General features: G+C 40.0%; 1 protein-coding gene across 1 annotated transcript; it reads right to left on the bottom strand.

Annotated features, from left to right (window-relative positions):
* Positions 1-1,163: 1,163 nt before the first annotated feature.
* LOC145063919 (uncharacterized) lies at positions 1,164-1,790 on the bottom strand. The gene has a single exon (XM_079011476.1). The coding sequence runs from the start codon at positions 1,788-1,790 to the stop codon at positions 1,164-1,166; it is 627 nt and encodes a 208-aa protein (XP_078867602.1).
* Positions 1,791-17,140: the final 15,350 nt, after the last annotated feature.

Below are 17,140 nucleotides of genomic sequence, written 5' to 3'. Positions count from 1 at the left end.
TAGACAACGCGCCAGCCACCACGTTGCTTTTTCCATCTTTGTATTTTGATGAGAAATGGACTGATTGGAGAAATTCCACCAACTTAGCATGTCGTGTACTAAGTTTTTGCTGCCCATTAATGTACTTTAAAGATTCGTGATTGGAATGCAACACAAAATGAGTAGCACGTAAATAGTGACTCCAATGGTCCAAAGCACGCACAATTGCATAGAATTCTTTGTCATACGTACAATAATTCATCCTTGCACCATTCAAATTTTCTGAAAAATAGGCTATGGATCGCTTGCCTTGAATCAACACCGCACCAATGCCCACACCACTAGCATCACATTCTACTTCAAAGGGTTGTGAAAAATCAGGAAGTGCCAACACCGGGGCATTGCACAACAACTCCTTCACCTTTTCAAATGCCTTTTGAGCCTCTTCCCCCCATGCAAAGGCACCTTTTTTTAAATAACCCGTAATAGGACTCATAATAATGTTGAAATCACGAATAAATCTCCTATAAAAAGAGGCAAGACCATGAAAAGATCTCACTTCAGAAACATTGGTTGTAATGGGCCAAGATTTAATTGCTTCAATCTTAGACTCATCCACAGATACTCCATCCTTTGACACCACGTATCCCAAAAACATTACCTTATCTACAAAAAACGAACATTTTTTGAGTTTCCCATAAAGATTTTGTACCCTAAGGGTCTCAAAATTATTTTCCAAGTGTTTCACATGCTCCGTTTTACTTTTACTATAGATCAGGATATCATCTAAGTATACCACCACAAATATGCCCAAAAACGGTTTTAACACCTCATTCATCAACCTCATAAATGTTCTAGGAGCATTAGTTAAGCCAAATGGCATATCAGTCCACTCATACAATCCATGCTTTGTTTTGAATGCCATCTTCCATTCATCCTCTTCTCTCATCCGGATTTGATGATACCTACTCCTTAGATTAGCTCTAGAAAACACAACAGCTCCATGTAATTCATCAAGCATATCATAGGAAACCTATATTTGATGGTAATGTTGTTCACGACTCGGCTATCAATACACATTCTCCAAGTTCCCTCCTTCTTTGGCACTAAAAGAATGGGTACGACACACGGGCTTAAACTTTCACGCACATAACCCATTTGCATGAGCTCTCCAATTTGTTTTTCTAATTCTTAGTTTCTTCCGGATTGCAACGATAAGCTGCTTTGTTTGGTACGGGGGAACCTGGAATGAGATCAATTTGATGTTCAATGCCACGAATGAGAGGTAAACCTGGTGGGAGTTCCGTTGGAAAAACGTCTCCATACTTCACAAGTAAATCTGCCAAAGGACCATCTAGTCGGTCATTTCGATCAGCCTTTGCATCTCCTTTAGCCACCAACATGTACACCACCTCCTCGTGATCAAGGATTTGCTCCACTTCCTTTTCACTAGCCAACATGGTAAGAGTTGGCCTTTTGCCTTGCTTAGTACTCATGGATCTCATAACTGATGAGGACATGGGCTTAAGCATAATTTTTTTGCCATTATGCTTCAACTCGTGTTCGTTAGTCCTCCCCCTATGCACAAAATCAGGGTCAAATTGCCATGGCCTCCCTAACAGTATATGACATGCATCCACGTGGATGACATCACATAATACCTCGTCTTCATAAGATCCCATTGTGAGAGCAACCTTCACCTGTTTTGTTACTTTGACCTTATTTCCATCATCTATCCAATGGAGTGCATAAGGCTTAGGGTGATTCGTAGTGATCAACCCTAATTTTGCCACCATTTCAGTTGAGGCCATGTTTGTACAACTTCCAGCATCAATAATAAGACTACACCATTTGTCTTTGACTAAAAATTTGGTGTGAAATACTGGTCACGTTGATCAAAATTAGATTGCACCACTTGCGTTTTTAGAGTTCTTATTACCAGGTTTGTGTCATACCTTGGTGCTTCATAACTTTCCTCTTCCTCCACCCTGTCTTCCTCCTATTCTTCATTAAAAATGATATTCATCTGTTCCTCTTCGAACAGCTCATCACGGTATTCACACGCCTCTCTTAAGGTCACCACCCTTTTCTTTGGGCATGCATTTTGATAATGCCCAAACCCTTGGCATTTGAAACATCGTACCTTGGACAAGCTGGTCTCTTTGTGTGCATTCGTGGGTTTTTCAGTAACCGAAGCACTAGAAGCACCAATAGAACTAGAAGAAGATGGTTGCTTGGGAAACGATTCCGTTTTGGACCAACTCTTGACTTTGGACGATTCGGCACTTGAACTCCCATACTTTGGTTTAGATTGGGCCTCCACCTTCAAACACAAGCCACAAAGTGTATCAGAATATGCATAGGGATACAACTCCACGGCATTGGAGATGTTAAAATTCAGGCCACGAAGGAAACGTGACATTTTTTGTTCTTTTATCTCTTCTATATCACCCATCAATGCCAACTTCTCAAACTCATTTATGTACTCTCCCACGGTCAGTTTCCCTTGTCTCAGATCAACAATTTTTTATAGGTGGTTAGTCGATGGTTTAGAGGTACATATCTTTTTCGTAATTTTCTTTTCAAGGATTCCCAAGAAGAAATTCTATTTTTACCTTCACTGGCTCTCTTGGCCTTAAGCCCTTCAAACCACAATGAGACACCACCATTTAACTTCAAAATGGCATATTTGCAACACTTTTCGTCATCCAACTCCATGAAATCGATAAATCTTTCAATCTTCCATTCCCAATGTAAGTAACGTTCTGGATCCATTCCTCCAGAAAATTCAGGCAATTCAGCCAACTTGCATTCCTCCACATGTGGTTGTCCACGAACGGGCGACCTTCGATTTGCACCTTCTGTTACATTTCTCAATGCTTCTCCTAGATTGCGAAGGAAATTAGGGTCTTCCCAATCCATCAGAACTTTCTTTGATACCACTTATGATACTTATTCGTTGGTGAGCTTGAGCGATTGGAGCACAATTGCAGTAGACCTTAACGTGCTTTTGGTTGTAACTGAAATGACTCTTGTGTGCTTTTGTTCTTAACGTGCTTTTGGCTGAAATGACTCTTTTTGTGCTTTTCTGTGAGGGATTTAACTTAAACACAAGGAAAACAATGAAATTTAAAGGGGATGGATTTGAACAACAATCTAGACCTATAGATTGAGGTTCTAGAAAACAATCAAGACCTATTGATTGAATTCTAATCAAGATCAGGACAACATCCTTCTAATGATAAAGTTTGAGTGTAAGAAACAACTCTAAGGGTATGAACAATGTTCAAGCTTTCAATTTTCAAAAGTGATGATCAAAATACAATACTTTGGCATCTATATATAGCTCCACAATGATCAAATATGAATTTAAACAAGACTTAAATGAAACATTAACTATCTTATTATTAAGGGGGGTTACAACTTGATTAATAAAGTCTTCAGTCAAGGAACCATTATTGCCAACTCTTGGAGTCCAAAACCGACCTCCCCATTTATTCTAGCCCATTCCAACTTCCGTCCACGTCTCCATGCCAACAAAGCGTGCCACGGCAGCTCCCATACCGTTCTGCTATGTGGATAATGTTAATTCAACATTATTATTATTATTTTTGGCTACCAAGTCCGTATCAAATTGTTTTAGATAATATTTGGAATTGATTATAGACTATTTTGAATTTGTATTTAGGAGTTACACGTGGCATAATATTGCTTTAATAGTTTGACACATGACAGAATGTGGTTAACCTTATTCATTTATTAGATAGGGATATATATATATATATATATATATATATATATATATATATATATATATATATATATATATATATATATACTAGTCGTTTACCCGCGCCAAGCGACGGGTGTTAATAGTTTTTTTTTTCATAAATTAGTTTCTAGAAGCAATTAGTTCTTTTGAGCAAATAGTTTACTACGTCTGAACAGTTATTCATAGTATGTGCATGTATTCCACTTTTCACGACCGGAAACAATTTTATGAAATCGCCTTCTAAAACCATTATCTTTCCACCAAATGAGAGCCTCACCCTAGTTATATGTTTCATGGTACGCTTAAACGCCTCCAATGCATGTAATTTAGCCATTGACACTTTGTACAATTTGATTATTTTTGTAGTCCATAGTAGTTGAGCATTACCACTTTGTCTTGTAATCTTGCAGATTGGATCATTTTCAATACGAATGGAAAATAAGTAAAAGTCATAGCTTTAGATGAAATAAGGTATTTTTGGGCATTCAGGACACTTCTAGACTATATTAATGAATTTACTAAATTATGTTGATGCCAATATGTTGTCAATAGATTAAAAAGAAATAAAGCATTACTACTTATTTTGCATAAAAATTTCTAATTGTAAAAAATAGCATCCTACTTTGCTAAAATTACAAAAATTGTCAAATAACATCCTACATTGCTTTGAAAAAAAAAACTACTGAAATAGACAAATATTAAACAAAATTGTTAAATAGAAAGACTACAATTTGATATGGAAAATAAATAAAGATAACTTATTAATTGAAATAATAGCAAACAATTCACCAAAATAACAATCTACTTTGTATTTTTTGGATTTCTTTAGACAGGGTTTACTATTGTTTTTTAATAGCAAATTATCAGCTTTTTTCTTGATGGAGATTTTTTAGAATTTTTAAATTAGAAAGCACTTCATGTCATTTTTAATTGAAAAACACTTTTATGTTTTGTTAATAAAAAAAGCCCAAGTAAGGACCACAATTGCTGACCTACTATAAACTATTTTAAACCTACTATACATATTTCAGGTAGTATTCAAACAAAAAAACATTAACCTTTAAGTCATCTATAATAATTAACAATAGGTTAACAAAAATTTGACAATAAACTATCAAAGTGTTACAAAAATAGTAAAAAGTAACCCCAGGAGGTTAACATAAAATTAGATACACTATAATAGGTTAAATAAAACTGACCAAAACGTTCAGCATATTTTGCAAAATATACACTAATTGTCAATTTAATTGCATAGTCTTCGACTTTGTAGTTTAGAAGGTGACTCCACTCCTACAAACCACCAAGATTGGGTCAACTCCACTATTCAAGATCCAACTAACGGGTAGACACTGGCTCAATAAAGGGGGCGGTGGTTCATGTTGTCCCTAACCAAGATTGATAACCACCTTAACCCAACCAATACATTAAAAAAAATGAAAAACACATACAATAATAATAAATCTGGACAAAATTGTGTACATCGTACTCGTCAATGTTTTCCTGGTTCATGTTCGTACCTGATTCAAAAAAGTATAATTAGTTTATGTTTTTTGCGCTAAATATGAACCAAGTTTCAATAAGAGAAACTTACTTCATCCATGTTTAAATAATAGCAATCAATTTTCATTTTTTTGTTTTATTCTTTCCATACTTGAATTAATGGCTACCACATAATTTTTTTTTTCCTTTTTCGAATAATAACGAACTTTCCTTATTACTTATTTTTTTTTTGACCTGCAATTTATGGCACATTTCCAATAACAGTATGCCAATATACTTCTATTTATTGATGTTACTGTTACGTGATTTCATCTAAAGTGAATTGACATTTGTATATCTTATAACCTGCAACAATTACAAAAGAAAAACAAATCACATATTAGATGATAAAAAGTCATATTTCATGGAGATGCTTAGTGGGTAATCTTCCTACAAATATTTGCTTATCTTGGCACTTTTTTTTTTTGAATTTTCACAAATATGTTGGTTCTTTAGTAATAAATTTCAAGTATGATTGTGAAAATCTCATTCATTCATTTACTACAACATTTTAATAAACATCCTACAAATTGATGCAATCTGAAGTTTATAAATACAAATTAATGGAAGTACTTATAATTTGAGAAGGATTTGGTTTTGAGCCAAGTGTCGACTCCATCTTTCTTCTCTTGGACGTGTCCATGACTCTTTCTCTTTCTCTCATGAAAAGATAGAAGGAAATGAAAGCAGAGTGTAATAATAAATAGTAAACAGAAAGTCTGAAGGTGTGATGTGGGTTCTTTTTCTAGGGACGTCTTGACTATAGCAAAGAAGGAAGTGGTTATTACCTTAAATCTTCACACTTGCAATGAGTTTCACAGTGAGTTATTCACTGCACTTAAGTCATAAATAAAGAAAATGGTAAAAACAATAGAGGTAAATATGGAAATGTTTAAAGAAAAAAAGAAATACATACCGTCCTGTCAATTGTTCAATATCCATGGCAAACACAAAACGTTTTCTATCCATTGTCATCAAGATTCAAGGCTTCAAGACTAAAATTATTTAGTCAGACTAAAAACCAATCAAAATACATTTTTTTATGTATTTTCTTGTGCTTCATGATCAGGAAAAGATGGTTACCTTAATTGGCATATTAACTTTCACTATATTGGTGTTTCGTTGAGGAAATAAAGTATCAATTGATAAAATCCCCCTCTGTCTCCATAAATCTGAAGTATCAAACCAAAACCCTAATTTATGATAAAAAAATATATAGCCTTTATATTGAAACCAAATGAAATCGGTCGATATAGAGAGAACACCAATATCAACTGAATCGAGAGTCAAATTTCACCTACTTTGATCAAGGGATAGAGGAAGAGACAGAGGAGATGACTAGGATATGACCCATGTACAAAAACATTAGGGAATGAAGCAAGTGACTTTACCTCACTAAGATAGGATGAAGGGAAACAAAACCTTGGACTGTTTACCTTGGTTCATCGTCATCTATTCCCTAACAAAAGTCATTATCATCAGCTATATATATATATATATATATATATATATATATATATATATATATATATATATATATATATATATATATTCTGTACTTTTCCTACTTGATATCGCATCAACCATTCAATTTCATAAATAATTTCTTAAGCACAGAGCGAATTTAATAAATATAAACAAAATCAAGAAAAACCAAGAAAAAAAAACGATAATTACCTGATATCAGGCTATCTATGTAGAATTGTAGACAGGAACCCAAAAGAACTGAAGAAATACAAAAGAGATGGTCGGCGATGTGTATGGAGATATGGTATTGACTGCCTGTGAAGACAGGGATGGTGGTGGCGCCATGGTTGAAGGGGGTAAATGGTGGTTGTGCGGTGGTGCAATCGTGGGTAGTGGTGTCCATTTGTATGTTGGTGGTTCGATGGTGACATGGGTAAATGGTGGTGGTGAATGGCATTAGAGATTTCTAATGAGAGGGAGAATAGAAAGAGAAACGGGAATGATATCAAGGAGACGAATAGCTCCTGATACAGGGGAAGATGGCCAACAATGAGATTTTTGCCAGGATTTCATGCTTTATAGTGTAGAAGTTGATGGACCAGATAGGTAATGGGGACTTAGTTAAAACCATCGTGATTATTATTTTGACTTTTTCAAGTATCGACCAAACTAATATCCATGATTTGGCAAAGCGTAAAATGATTGTAAACAGTGCATAAGGGCTGGTACGACTTAAAATTCAGCATTTGACTAAAAATGCTTTATAAGGTATGATGATGTAATAGTCTGATCAACCATTGTAACCCATTTTAAAGTAATAAAGATGAATTACTTGAATATTATGTGAAATATGTGATTATATACTTGTTGTAAATATATAATAAAAATAAGTGTCAAAAATAAAGCGTTAGATAAGCCCGATATATATGAAGAAAGCTGTAGTGGTCATGACAAGGATTCCAGAGATATAAAGAACGCTGAAATCTGAGTTATAACGAAGAAGTTATGACCTATTGAAGTTTCGTGATAGAACCACCACGACACTGCGCGACGTAAAAAGTGAGTTTACGATAAAGTACTTTTTAGCCCTAGTGATATAAACAAAAGTCGTAGTGTTTGCTAAACCAAGAGCGTGCATAAAAAAACGTCCAAATCTGACTTCGTATGAGGAAGTTATAATTTTTCCAAGTTTCGGCACAACAGTGTGCAGCCCGGTGTTCGAATTCTAGATCGAGCGATTTTTAGCTGACACAACCTAACCGAGAATCGAATATCTCGTCATAAGAGCTCAACGATAAAAACACTGACGAAAACGGAGTTCGTATGTAGCAGCTATGAGTTTTACACGGTCGTTTAACAATGTAATCTTCTTATACTATTAAATTTAAAATCACTCGAGCATTAGCCGACCGAGTCTAAACAAAAGTTGTATGGCATGTTCCTACCTACGTGTGGATATAAAGAACGTTGAAAATGGAGCTTGTATGCGAAAGTTATGAATTTTAGAAGAAAGAAAGGCAAATTGCGAGATCTATTGCGAGGCTACGCCCCACGTTCGGATACTAGGACCAGAGATTGCCACGTCGCTCTAGCCAGAGGGTGACACACATTCGTACGAACCTCGGATACCGCTCCCTCGCACGCCTAGTGTACCGAAGTACGCACAACGTAGACTGAGGCTTCGGCCTATATAAAGGGTGCGAGGCAGCGATAATTCTACACACATCTTACACCTTCTTTCTCTCACTACTCTCTCTCTTTAACTCACCCAAAACCACCCCAAAGCCTAGGGAACCTCCCTAACACTAGAAGAAAGACCTAGAGCGCCCGAAGGCTCTGAGAAAAAGAGTTTTTCGGTTTAGAAACTCTGCCCCCACAGAGCCCGATTTTCAAGCAAACCTCCCGGTTTTGTCAAATTATGTTATTTTAAGAAGCAAAGTGTTGTCCGAATCACCACCTTATCAAGTGAGTGTATAGTCACTTTCATCTTACACATAGATATGAAGTATTTTATTTGAATTACGTGCTATGTGTGTGTGTATATATATATATATATACACACACACACACTATCTGTTTACCTGAGATGTATGCTGGATGAAAGATCTATACTTTTTTCTTTTCAGATCTGAACTTTTTCTTTCAGATCTGAAACTTTTTCCTTCATATCTACACTATCTCACTTCAGATCTAAATTGTATATGTATTTTATACTTTGAGATCTATGCTGGATGAAAGATTTAAACTTTGTCTTCCAAATCTAGAATGTATATGTATTTTATATCTACAAATATGATGGGTATAGCATGGGTAGAAGAAATAGTTGATGTGTGATAAAATGATGAGATGCCTCGATGTTTCCGATGATCTAGTCATCTAGCGGAGTATAGTGACGACCACAGACTATTCTAGGCAGTCCAGTGGAACGCTAGCAGGCTCACAACCTACAGGTGTTTTTAAACTAAGTGTTCACCAAATGTACTCCATCCCCCCATGGTTGCCTTATTTGACATGTATTGCTAAGGAATCCCCTAAGCAATGTTGTCACCCAAAAGAAAAAATCCTTAGGCTAGGTACCTTAGAATAGATGCTTTAGGGACGTAAAGTGAGGATAACGGGAACGGGTAATCGGTTAATGATTTGATGAAAGTAATAATAGACTTATTTATTGTGGGTTGAAAACCCTTTATGCTCACCAGGCTCCCCAACCTGACCCACTTAGTCTCTTGTATTATAGGTAGTGGCAAGAGCATAGTTGGATGATCTCACGAGAGATTATGGATTTATAGGCCAGTAGAAAATAAATAGAATGTTGAAGGCCTATATTGAGGCCAATTTTGTTTTGTGGCCTATGATGTTTTGTTTATGATTTTGATATGTATTGATGATGACATCCCGAGTTTTGTAATGTAATGGAAATACATTTCTTTAAGAAATGCTTTGATAAAATTTTATCATATTTTGTTTTGGGAACAAATTCAGCAACACTTTTCTTTGAAAGATCACTATTATTTTATAAAAGCATAAACAAAATCGGTATTTTCTGGTTGTGAAAATGGGGATGTCACAGTTGGTATCAAAGCATTAGTTTAAGCGAACTAGGAATTTGTAGGATTTCTAGACTTAGACCTAGAATTCTATGCGATGATTGTGAGATGAGTGTCTACCATATTTTAGACACGAGTACTAGTTTATTTTAGGAAAGATGCCTAAAATGATTTTATGTGCTAAATGCTTTATGTTTTCCATATATGCTATTATTTGTTCGGATCTATGGTCTGTTTCCGACTGGACCTGGAAACCTTATGTGTTTAGGACTCTAAGCATACGACTACGATATTGGAACTAGCATGTAACGTTTTAGAGTAATACAGAGAATTTAAACGTATATCGTGAATAAAGATCTAAAATCACCTATTTTGGTGTATAGATTGACATGGCAAGAACCCGAAGTGGAGTCAAAAATGCAGATGGGAACAGGAATCAGCAGCCTCAACCCCAAGGGATTAAGTAAGTGCCAATAGAAGGTGCACCTGAGCCAGTCACAATGGCTGGAGTACAAGCCATGATTCAGACTATGATGGCCGAACAGAGGGAATAAATTAGACAATTGTTGATAAACAACAGGGGTGAACCTTCGATGCCTGTTTAACAACCTGAGCTGATCATTGAACAGTCACAAGAAGGAAATTACAGTCACACTGTGAGTCAACATGGATCCCAAGGGGTAGGGAAGAATGACCTGGAGAGGGTAATCGACAGAGATGGGCGTATGTATAAGAACTTCTTGGATGCCAAGCCCCCAAGTCTTTCCGGAAGCCCGAAACCAGTGGAGATTATGGACTGGATCTCCAAAATGGAGATGGTATTTGAAAGCTGCAACTATAGTGACAAGTAGAAAACCATATTTGCGGTTAGACAATTAAAGAACGAAGTCTTGAGCTGGTGGAAATTGTTGGCAGATACAATGCCATGAGGAGAAGCTTTGAAAATGTCTTGGGAAGCATTCATAGAGTAGTTGAAAATGCAATACTGCTCCGAAATATATCTAATAGACCTAAACAATGAGTTCCAACCCGATGGTTGATTGGACGTTTCTATGTGGTTATGATCTGTACCTTGGTAGATAGGATGTTGTTATGCTTAATGATATGTAGATCGGTTTGACTGTCTGTAGATTGTTTATGATTATCTCATATTCATTCATTGTATGTGGGCATTCCAACCCGATGGTTTTGGGCTGAGAGTATTCCATCCCGAGGATGATTGGACTCATTGTATGTGGGCATTCCAGCTCGATGGTTGTGGGCCGAGAGTATTCCATCCCGAGTATGATTGTACTTATTGTATGTGGGCATTCCAACCCGATGGTTTTGGGCCGAGAGTATTCCGTCTCGAGGATGATTGGACTCAATGTATGTGGGCATTCCAACCCAACGGTTGTAGGCCGATAGTATTCCATCCCGACGATGATTGGACTCATAGTACGTGGGCATGCCAAACCGATGGTCGTGGGCCGAGGGTATACCATCCTGAGGATGATTGAACTCGTAGTGTGTGTGTGGCATTCCAACCCGATGATTGAGGGCCTAGAGCATTCCAACCCGATGGTTGATTGGGTCCATAGTATGCTATTATTATATGTGTATGATTGTGTATGTGTATTTTGGGGGAACTCACTAAGCTTTAGGCTTACAATTTAGTTTATGGTTTCAGGTACTTTAGAGGATGGCAGGAAGGAAAAGGCTTGATTGTGCACCTCTTCAAATTTTATGACTTGATTTTCTGGGACACTCTGATATGGTACAATTTTGAAAACTTTTTGTAATAATTAGTGGTTTTGAATGCTTGAAATAGGTTAGAATTTTTGTGAAATTTATGGATGTTACAAGTTGGTATCAGAGCCTTGGTCTGAGTCAATTGGAGGAACATTCATGTGAATCTAGTCTCAAACCAAGGAAAAAAATTTCAAATGGTTTTCAAAATTCTAAAGGAGGATGCGAAGTGTGCGATTAGCCGGAGCCAATAAGTAGACCCCAAAATACCATATTGTATTTGATATCGTGATATGTTAGAACAATATGCTAGTGATAAGCTAGGGATCTTCAGGAATTGCATGATGGAATTTCCTGATTATATGATGCCTGTTAGCCTACGGTTCTTCTTATATGAAATTAACATCATTACTGTAGTTGCTTAGTGTATACATCACAGTTGTATATAACTAATATCTTATAGCTTGAGAATGTTTGGTTTGGCCTTATTTCATGTTCTTTTTTGATGAAGGACTTAGGTTAGGATCAGGTATTTGAAAGTCTATAGGGTCCAGCGTTATGTATGGCTAGCATACATTAGCGCTGCAGGGTTGGTGGAAGTTTCATGGATGAGTTGTGCGGGGTCATTCGGCCAGTTATGAGATATTTATCCTTCCTCTGGAGTGAGGATTGAGCGCTTGTCTATGTTTATGTATATTTTTAGGGCGTTGTGGTGATACTTGATACAAATATTGGTAGATGTGGAAGGTAGTATGGGCCCGTACTACTGAAAAAACAGGACCCATACGTGTAGCGAGGAAGTCACAACCCTTAGGGTTTTGTTGGTAGTTGGTTCTCCATCATTGTGTATGCATATTATCTAATATCTTACTGATATATTTTCAGTATGGTGACTACGAGGCGATTTGAGACCGGATCTGGGTCAAGATCGGGAGCTGGCAGCCAGGATAGGCCAGCACTGACGGAGGATCATGTCAGGTAGATCATCCGAGAGGAGGTGGTTGAGATTGTCCGGGGACAAATATCGGAGATGTTTGGGTCTATTAAGACTGCGATGATGGAGTACTTTGATGACATATATGCAACCATTGTGGAGACTGCTGCTGCAGCCTCTACATCTGTGGCGGCTACGGGTGTTGGGCCAGTATGAGTGTTTCAGTATTGGGGACTTCGATTTCACGAAGCCCCCAAGTTTTATTGGAGCCTAGGACACGATTGTAGCCATGAGGTGGCTGTCTGATGTGGAGGGATGTTTCTTCACTTGTTCTTGACCTGCTAACTAGAAGGTCAGGTGCGCTCTGAACCGGCTGAGGTCCGGAGCGAAGGATTAGTGGAGATTGGTTACTAGGTCGTATTCTGATGAGTAGAGAGCTGCTGTAACATGGGATCAGTTCGGGGAGATGTTTCGCACCCGCTACATCCCTAGGGTCGAGCGTGAGAGATTGGCTCAGGAGTTTTTGGATCTGAGATAGGGTACTGAGACGGTGACGGAGATCACCCAAATGTTCACTGAGAGGGCGATGTTTTGCCCAGAGTTTGCTTCTGAGAAGGCTCAGATGACTCGTATCTGAGCATGCTTAAGATTGACATCTGACAGTTTGTTGCTACACAATGATGTGGTACTCTATTGGAGTTGCAGGAGGCTGGTAGATGGTGTGAGTTGGAGATCGAGCTCCAGTTAAGGGATCAGAGACAGGAACCGGCGTAGTCGTAGCCTGCACCGAAGTGGTGTAAGACCGCTGATACTGGATATGGGGGGCGAAAGGGCCGCACTTGTGGGAAGTGCGGCAAGATGCATGATGGGGTTTGTCGATATTCTTCGGGGTGCCACAGGTGTGGTAAGCAGGGCCACATCGCTAGAGATTGCAGGCACCCGAATCCAACTTCTAGGGTCAGATTATGTTATCATTATGAGTGGGTGGGCCATATGAAGGCCCAGTGTCCCCTACTAGCGACCAAGCTGGCGTAGGCACCAGCACCGACCATGTTGCGGATCGCTAACGGAAGCCAGGGTAGGGCAGAGCCTACGAGGGATCGGGGACGTGCATTCCAGCTTACGGCTGAGGAGGCCAGGACTGCACCAGATGTGGTAGCTGGTATGTTTCTACTCCTTATCTTGTTGATTATATTTATTTTATGCTCATATGTTTTGTACCTATGATAGGTACGTTTTTAGTGAACTCTTTGCCTGCTCTTGTATTGTTTGACTCGGGGGCGATTCGGTCATTTGTCTTTTGATCATTTAGCAAAGAGTTCAGATTGCCATTAGGAGAGCTAGAGTGTCCATTGTGAGTCTCCATTGCCAACCAACACGGGGTTTCTGCTTCATCAATTTATCGGGGCTACGATCTAGAGATATTCATGATGGCCTTTCCGATTTATTTGATCCCGATTCTCGTGGGGGACGTTTGTGTGATAGTGGGTATGGATTGGCTAAGTCATTTCGGTGTTAAGATTGAATTCGATGGTCAGTAGGTGGTAGTTCGAACCCCAAGTGGGGGAGAACTGGTTATCTACGGCGAGGGCACCATATTGGGATCAGGGTTTTGCTCAGCTGTAAGGGCTCGACAATATATTCAACACGGGTGTGCGGGTTATCTAGTGTATGTGGTGGATACACGGGTCAGAGATCAGGTCTTGGTTTCTGAGGTTCCAGTTGTTAGGGATTTTTCTGATGTGTTTCCGAAGGAGTTACCCGGAATGCCTCCGGAGAGGCAATTCGAGTTCAAGATCGACTTAGTGCCAGGTGTGGCACCTATCGCCAAGGTGTGGTACCGATTGGCACCACCAGAGATGCTGGAGCTGTTAGGGAAGCAATTCATTCGTCCGAGTAGTTCTTCATGGGGAGCACTGATCCTCTTCGTCAGGAAGAAGGGTGGTTCACACCGGATGTGCATTGACTACCGGGAGTTGAACAAGTTAACGGCGAAGAACCGTTATCTACTCCCGAGGATAGATGATCTATTTGATCGGTTACAGGGAGCATCTTGGTTTTCCAAGATATACTTGAGGTCCGGATATCATCAGGTCAGAGTGAGGGAGGAGGACGTGGAGAAGACCGCATTCCAGACTCGTTATGGACATTATGAGTTCGTGGTGATGCCGTTTGGGCTCACCAACACGCTAGCAATATTTATGGACCTGATGAATCGGGTATGCAGACTGATGCTCGATCGCTCGGTCATTGTGTTTATAAATGACATATTGGTTTACTCCAAGACCAGAGAGTAGCATGAGGAGCATCTCCGTAAGCTACTAGGAGTCTTGAGGCGAGAGCGGCTTTATGCCAAGTTATCGAAGTGCAAGTTTTGGTTACGAGAGGTTCAGTTCCTTGGACATCTCGTTAACCAGGAGGGAATTTTGGTGGATCCGGCCAAGATCGAGGCGGTTATGCAGTGGGAGGTTCTGAAAACTCCCTCGAATATCAGGAGCTTCTTGGGATTGGTAGGGTACTACTAAAGATTCATACAGGATTTCTCCAAGATTACAGTACCCCTCACCCGTCTGATGAGGAAGGGGGTGGATTTATGGTGGGCCTGAGCAATAGAATGCATTCAAGACTCTGCGACAGCGACTGTGCGAGGCTCCAGTCTTGACGCCTCGGAGGGAGTGGAGGATTTGTGGTTTTCTGTGATGCATTTATCACCGGATTGGGAGCAGTCCTTATGTAGAGAGGGGGGGGGGGGGGTGATAGCCTATGCTTCACGACATCTAAAGCCGCATGAGACGAGATATCCCACACACGATCTGGAGCTGGGAGCGATGGTATTCTCCCTCAATATTAGGAGACATTATCTCTATGGGGTCCGCTGTACCATATACACAGACCACAAGAGTTTGAGGCACATTATGGATCAGCCGAAACTGAACATGAGGCAGTGTAGGGGGTTGGATGTAGTCAAGGACTACGACTACGAGATCCTTTACCATCCGGGTAAAGCGAATGTCGTTGTGAATGCTCTGAGCCACAAGTTGGCTGAATCTTCTGTCCCAGCGGCATGTATAAGGATACCAGTGGATTCTCCACTAGTGAGATTGACCAGAGAGGCTTAGGTAGAGGGTGTATGTCAGGAGAACTGGAATCTTGAGAGTATTAGAGGGGAGATCATACGATTTGTGCAGGATAATCGGGGATTGTTGACCCGTTGTCGTTGGGTATGGGTTTCGATGTCTGATGGAGTAAGCTAGATTGTACTGGAGGAGGCTCATAAGTCTCACCTCTCTATCCACCTAGAGGCTACCAAAATGTATCGGGATCTGAGTCTGGGCTACTGGTGGCCGTGCATGAAGCGAGAAATCACTTGGTACGTCGAGAGATTCCTGACCTGTAGAATGGTCAAGGTCGAGCATCAGAGGCCGCATGGCAAGCTGCAACCTCTAGAGATTCCCATGTGGAAATGGGAACAGATCACGATTGACTTCATTACCAAGTTGCCGAGTATGGCGAATGGATTTGACGCTATATGGTTCATCATGGATCGATTGACCAAGAGTGCCCATTTTCTGCCCATTCAGGAGAGCTCATCGGCCGAGAAGCTGGTGACATGTATATCTGCGAGATCGTTGCTTGCCATGGAGTTTCGATCTCTATCGTTTCAAACCATGATGTTCGGTTCACCTCCCATTTCTGGTAGAAGTTCCATGAGGTGCTGGGCACGTGGCTGCAATTCAGTATTGCTTATCATCCGCAGACGGATGACCAGAGTGAGCGGACGATACAGACCCTCGATGACATGTTGAGGGCCTGCATCATTGACTTCAGTGGGAGTTGGGATTCCCACCTACCCCTTGCCGAGTTCACCTACAATAACAACTATCATTCCAACATTGGTGCTCCACCTTTCGAGCTCTTGATGAGCGAATATGTCATACCCCAGTCTGTTGGGGTGAGTTCGGTCACAGGGTGACAGGTCGGACCGATGTAGTTCTGCAGACTACTGAGAAGATTTAGCAGATCAGACAGTAGTTGCAGACTGCTCATAGTCGGCAGAAGAGTTACGCCGATTGACGCCGATTTGAGTTGGAGTTTCAGGTTGGTGACAAGGTACTACTGAAGGTCTCACCTTGGAAGGGTGTGATCCTCTTCAGGAAGGGGAAATATTTGGGTCCCCGATACTTTGGACACTTTAGGGTTATCGCCAGGGTTGGCAATGTGGCATATAGACTCGACCTCCCACAGGAGCTCAGTCAGATTCACAACACTTTTCAAGTCTCGCAATTGCGGAAGTGCATACTAGACGAGGAGGAAGTGGTGTCATTAGATGATATTCAGGTCGATGAGCGCCTGAATTACATGGAGAGGCTAGTGACTATTCTGGAGAGAAAAGTGAAGGTTCTACGGAACAAGGAGGTACCTTTGGTAAAGGTACAATGGGAGAACTGAAGGGGATCTGAGTGGACTTGGGAGACGGAGGCTGAGATGCGGGAGCATTACCCAGACTTGTTTGCAACAGCAGACTTCGAGGATGAAGTCTAATCCAAGTGGGGGAGAATTGTAACACCCCAACTCCCAGGTATAAATTTTAAAGCTTTAAATTCATAATTATAGACATACTCAACGAGTTGACAGCCCCAAATCGTCGTGTAGAGACTGATATGGCCGCATGGT

This window comes from Lactuca serriola, chromosome 1 (assembly GCF_051521515.1).
Source record: "Lactuca serriola cultivar US96UC23 chromosome 1, Lser_US96UC23_V15, whole genome shotgun sequence".
Taxonomy (NCBI): Eukaryota; Viridiplantae; Streptophyta; class Magnoliopsida; order Asterales; family Asteraceae; genus Lactuca; species Lactuca serriola.
The sequence above is the reverse complement of the archived record's forward strand: the minus strand, read 5'-3'. Positions and strand labels throughout refer to the sequence as shown.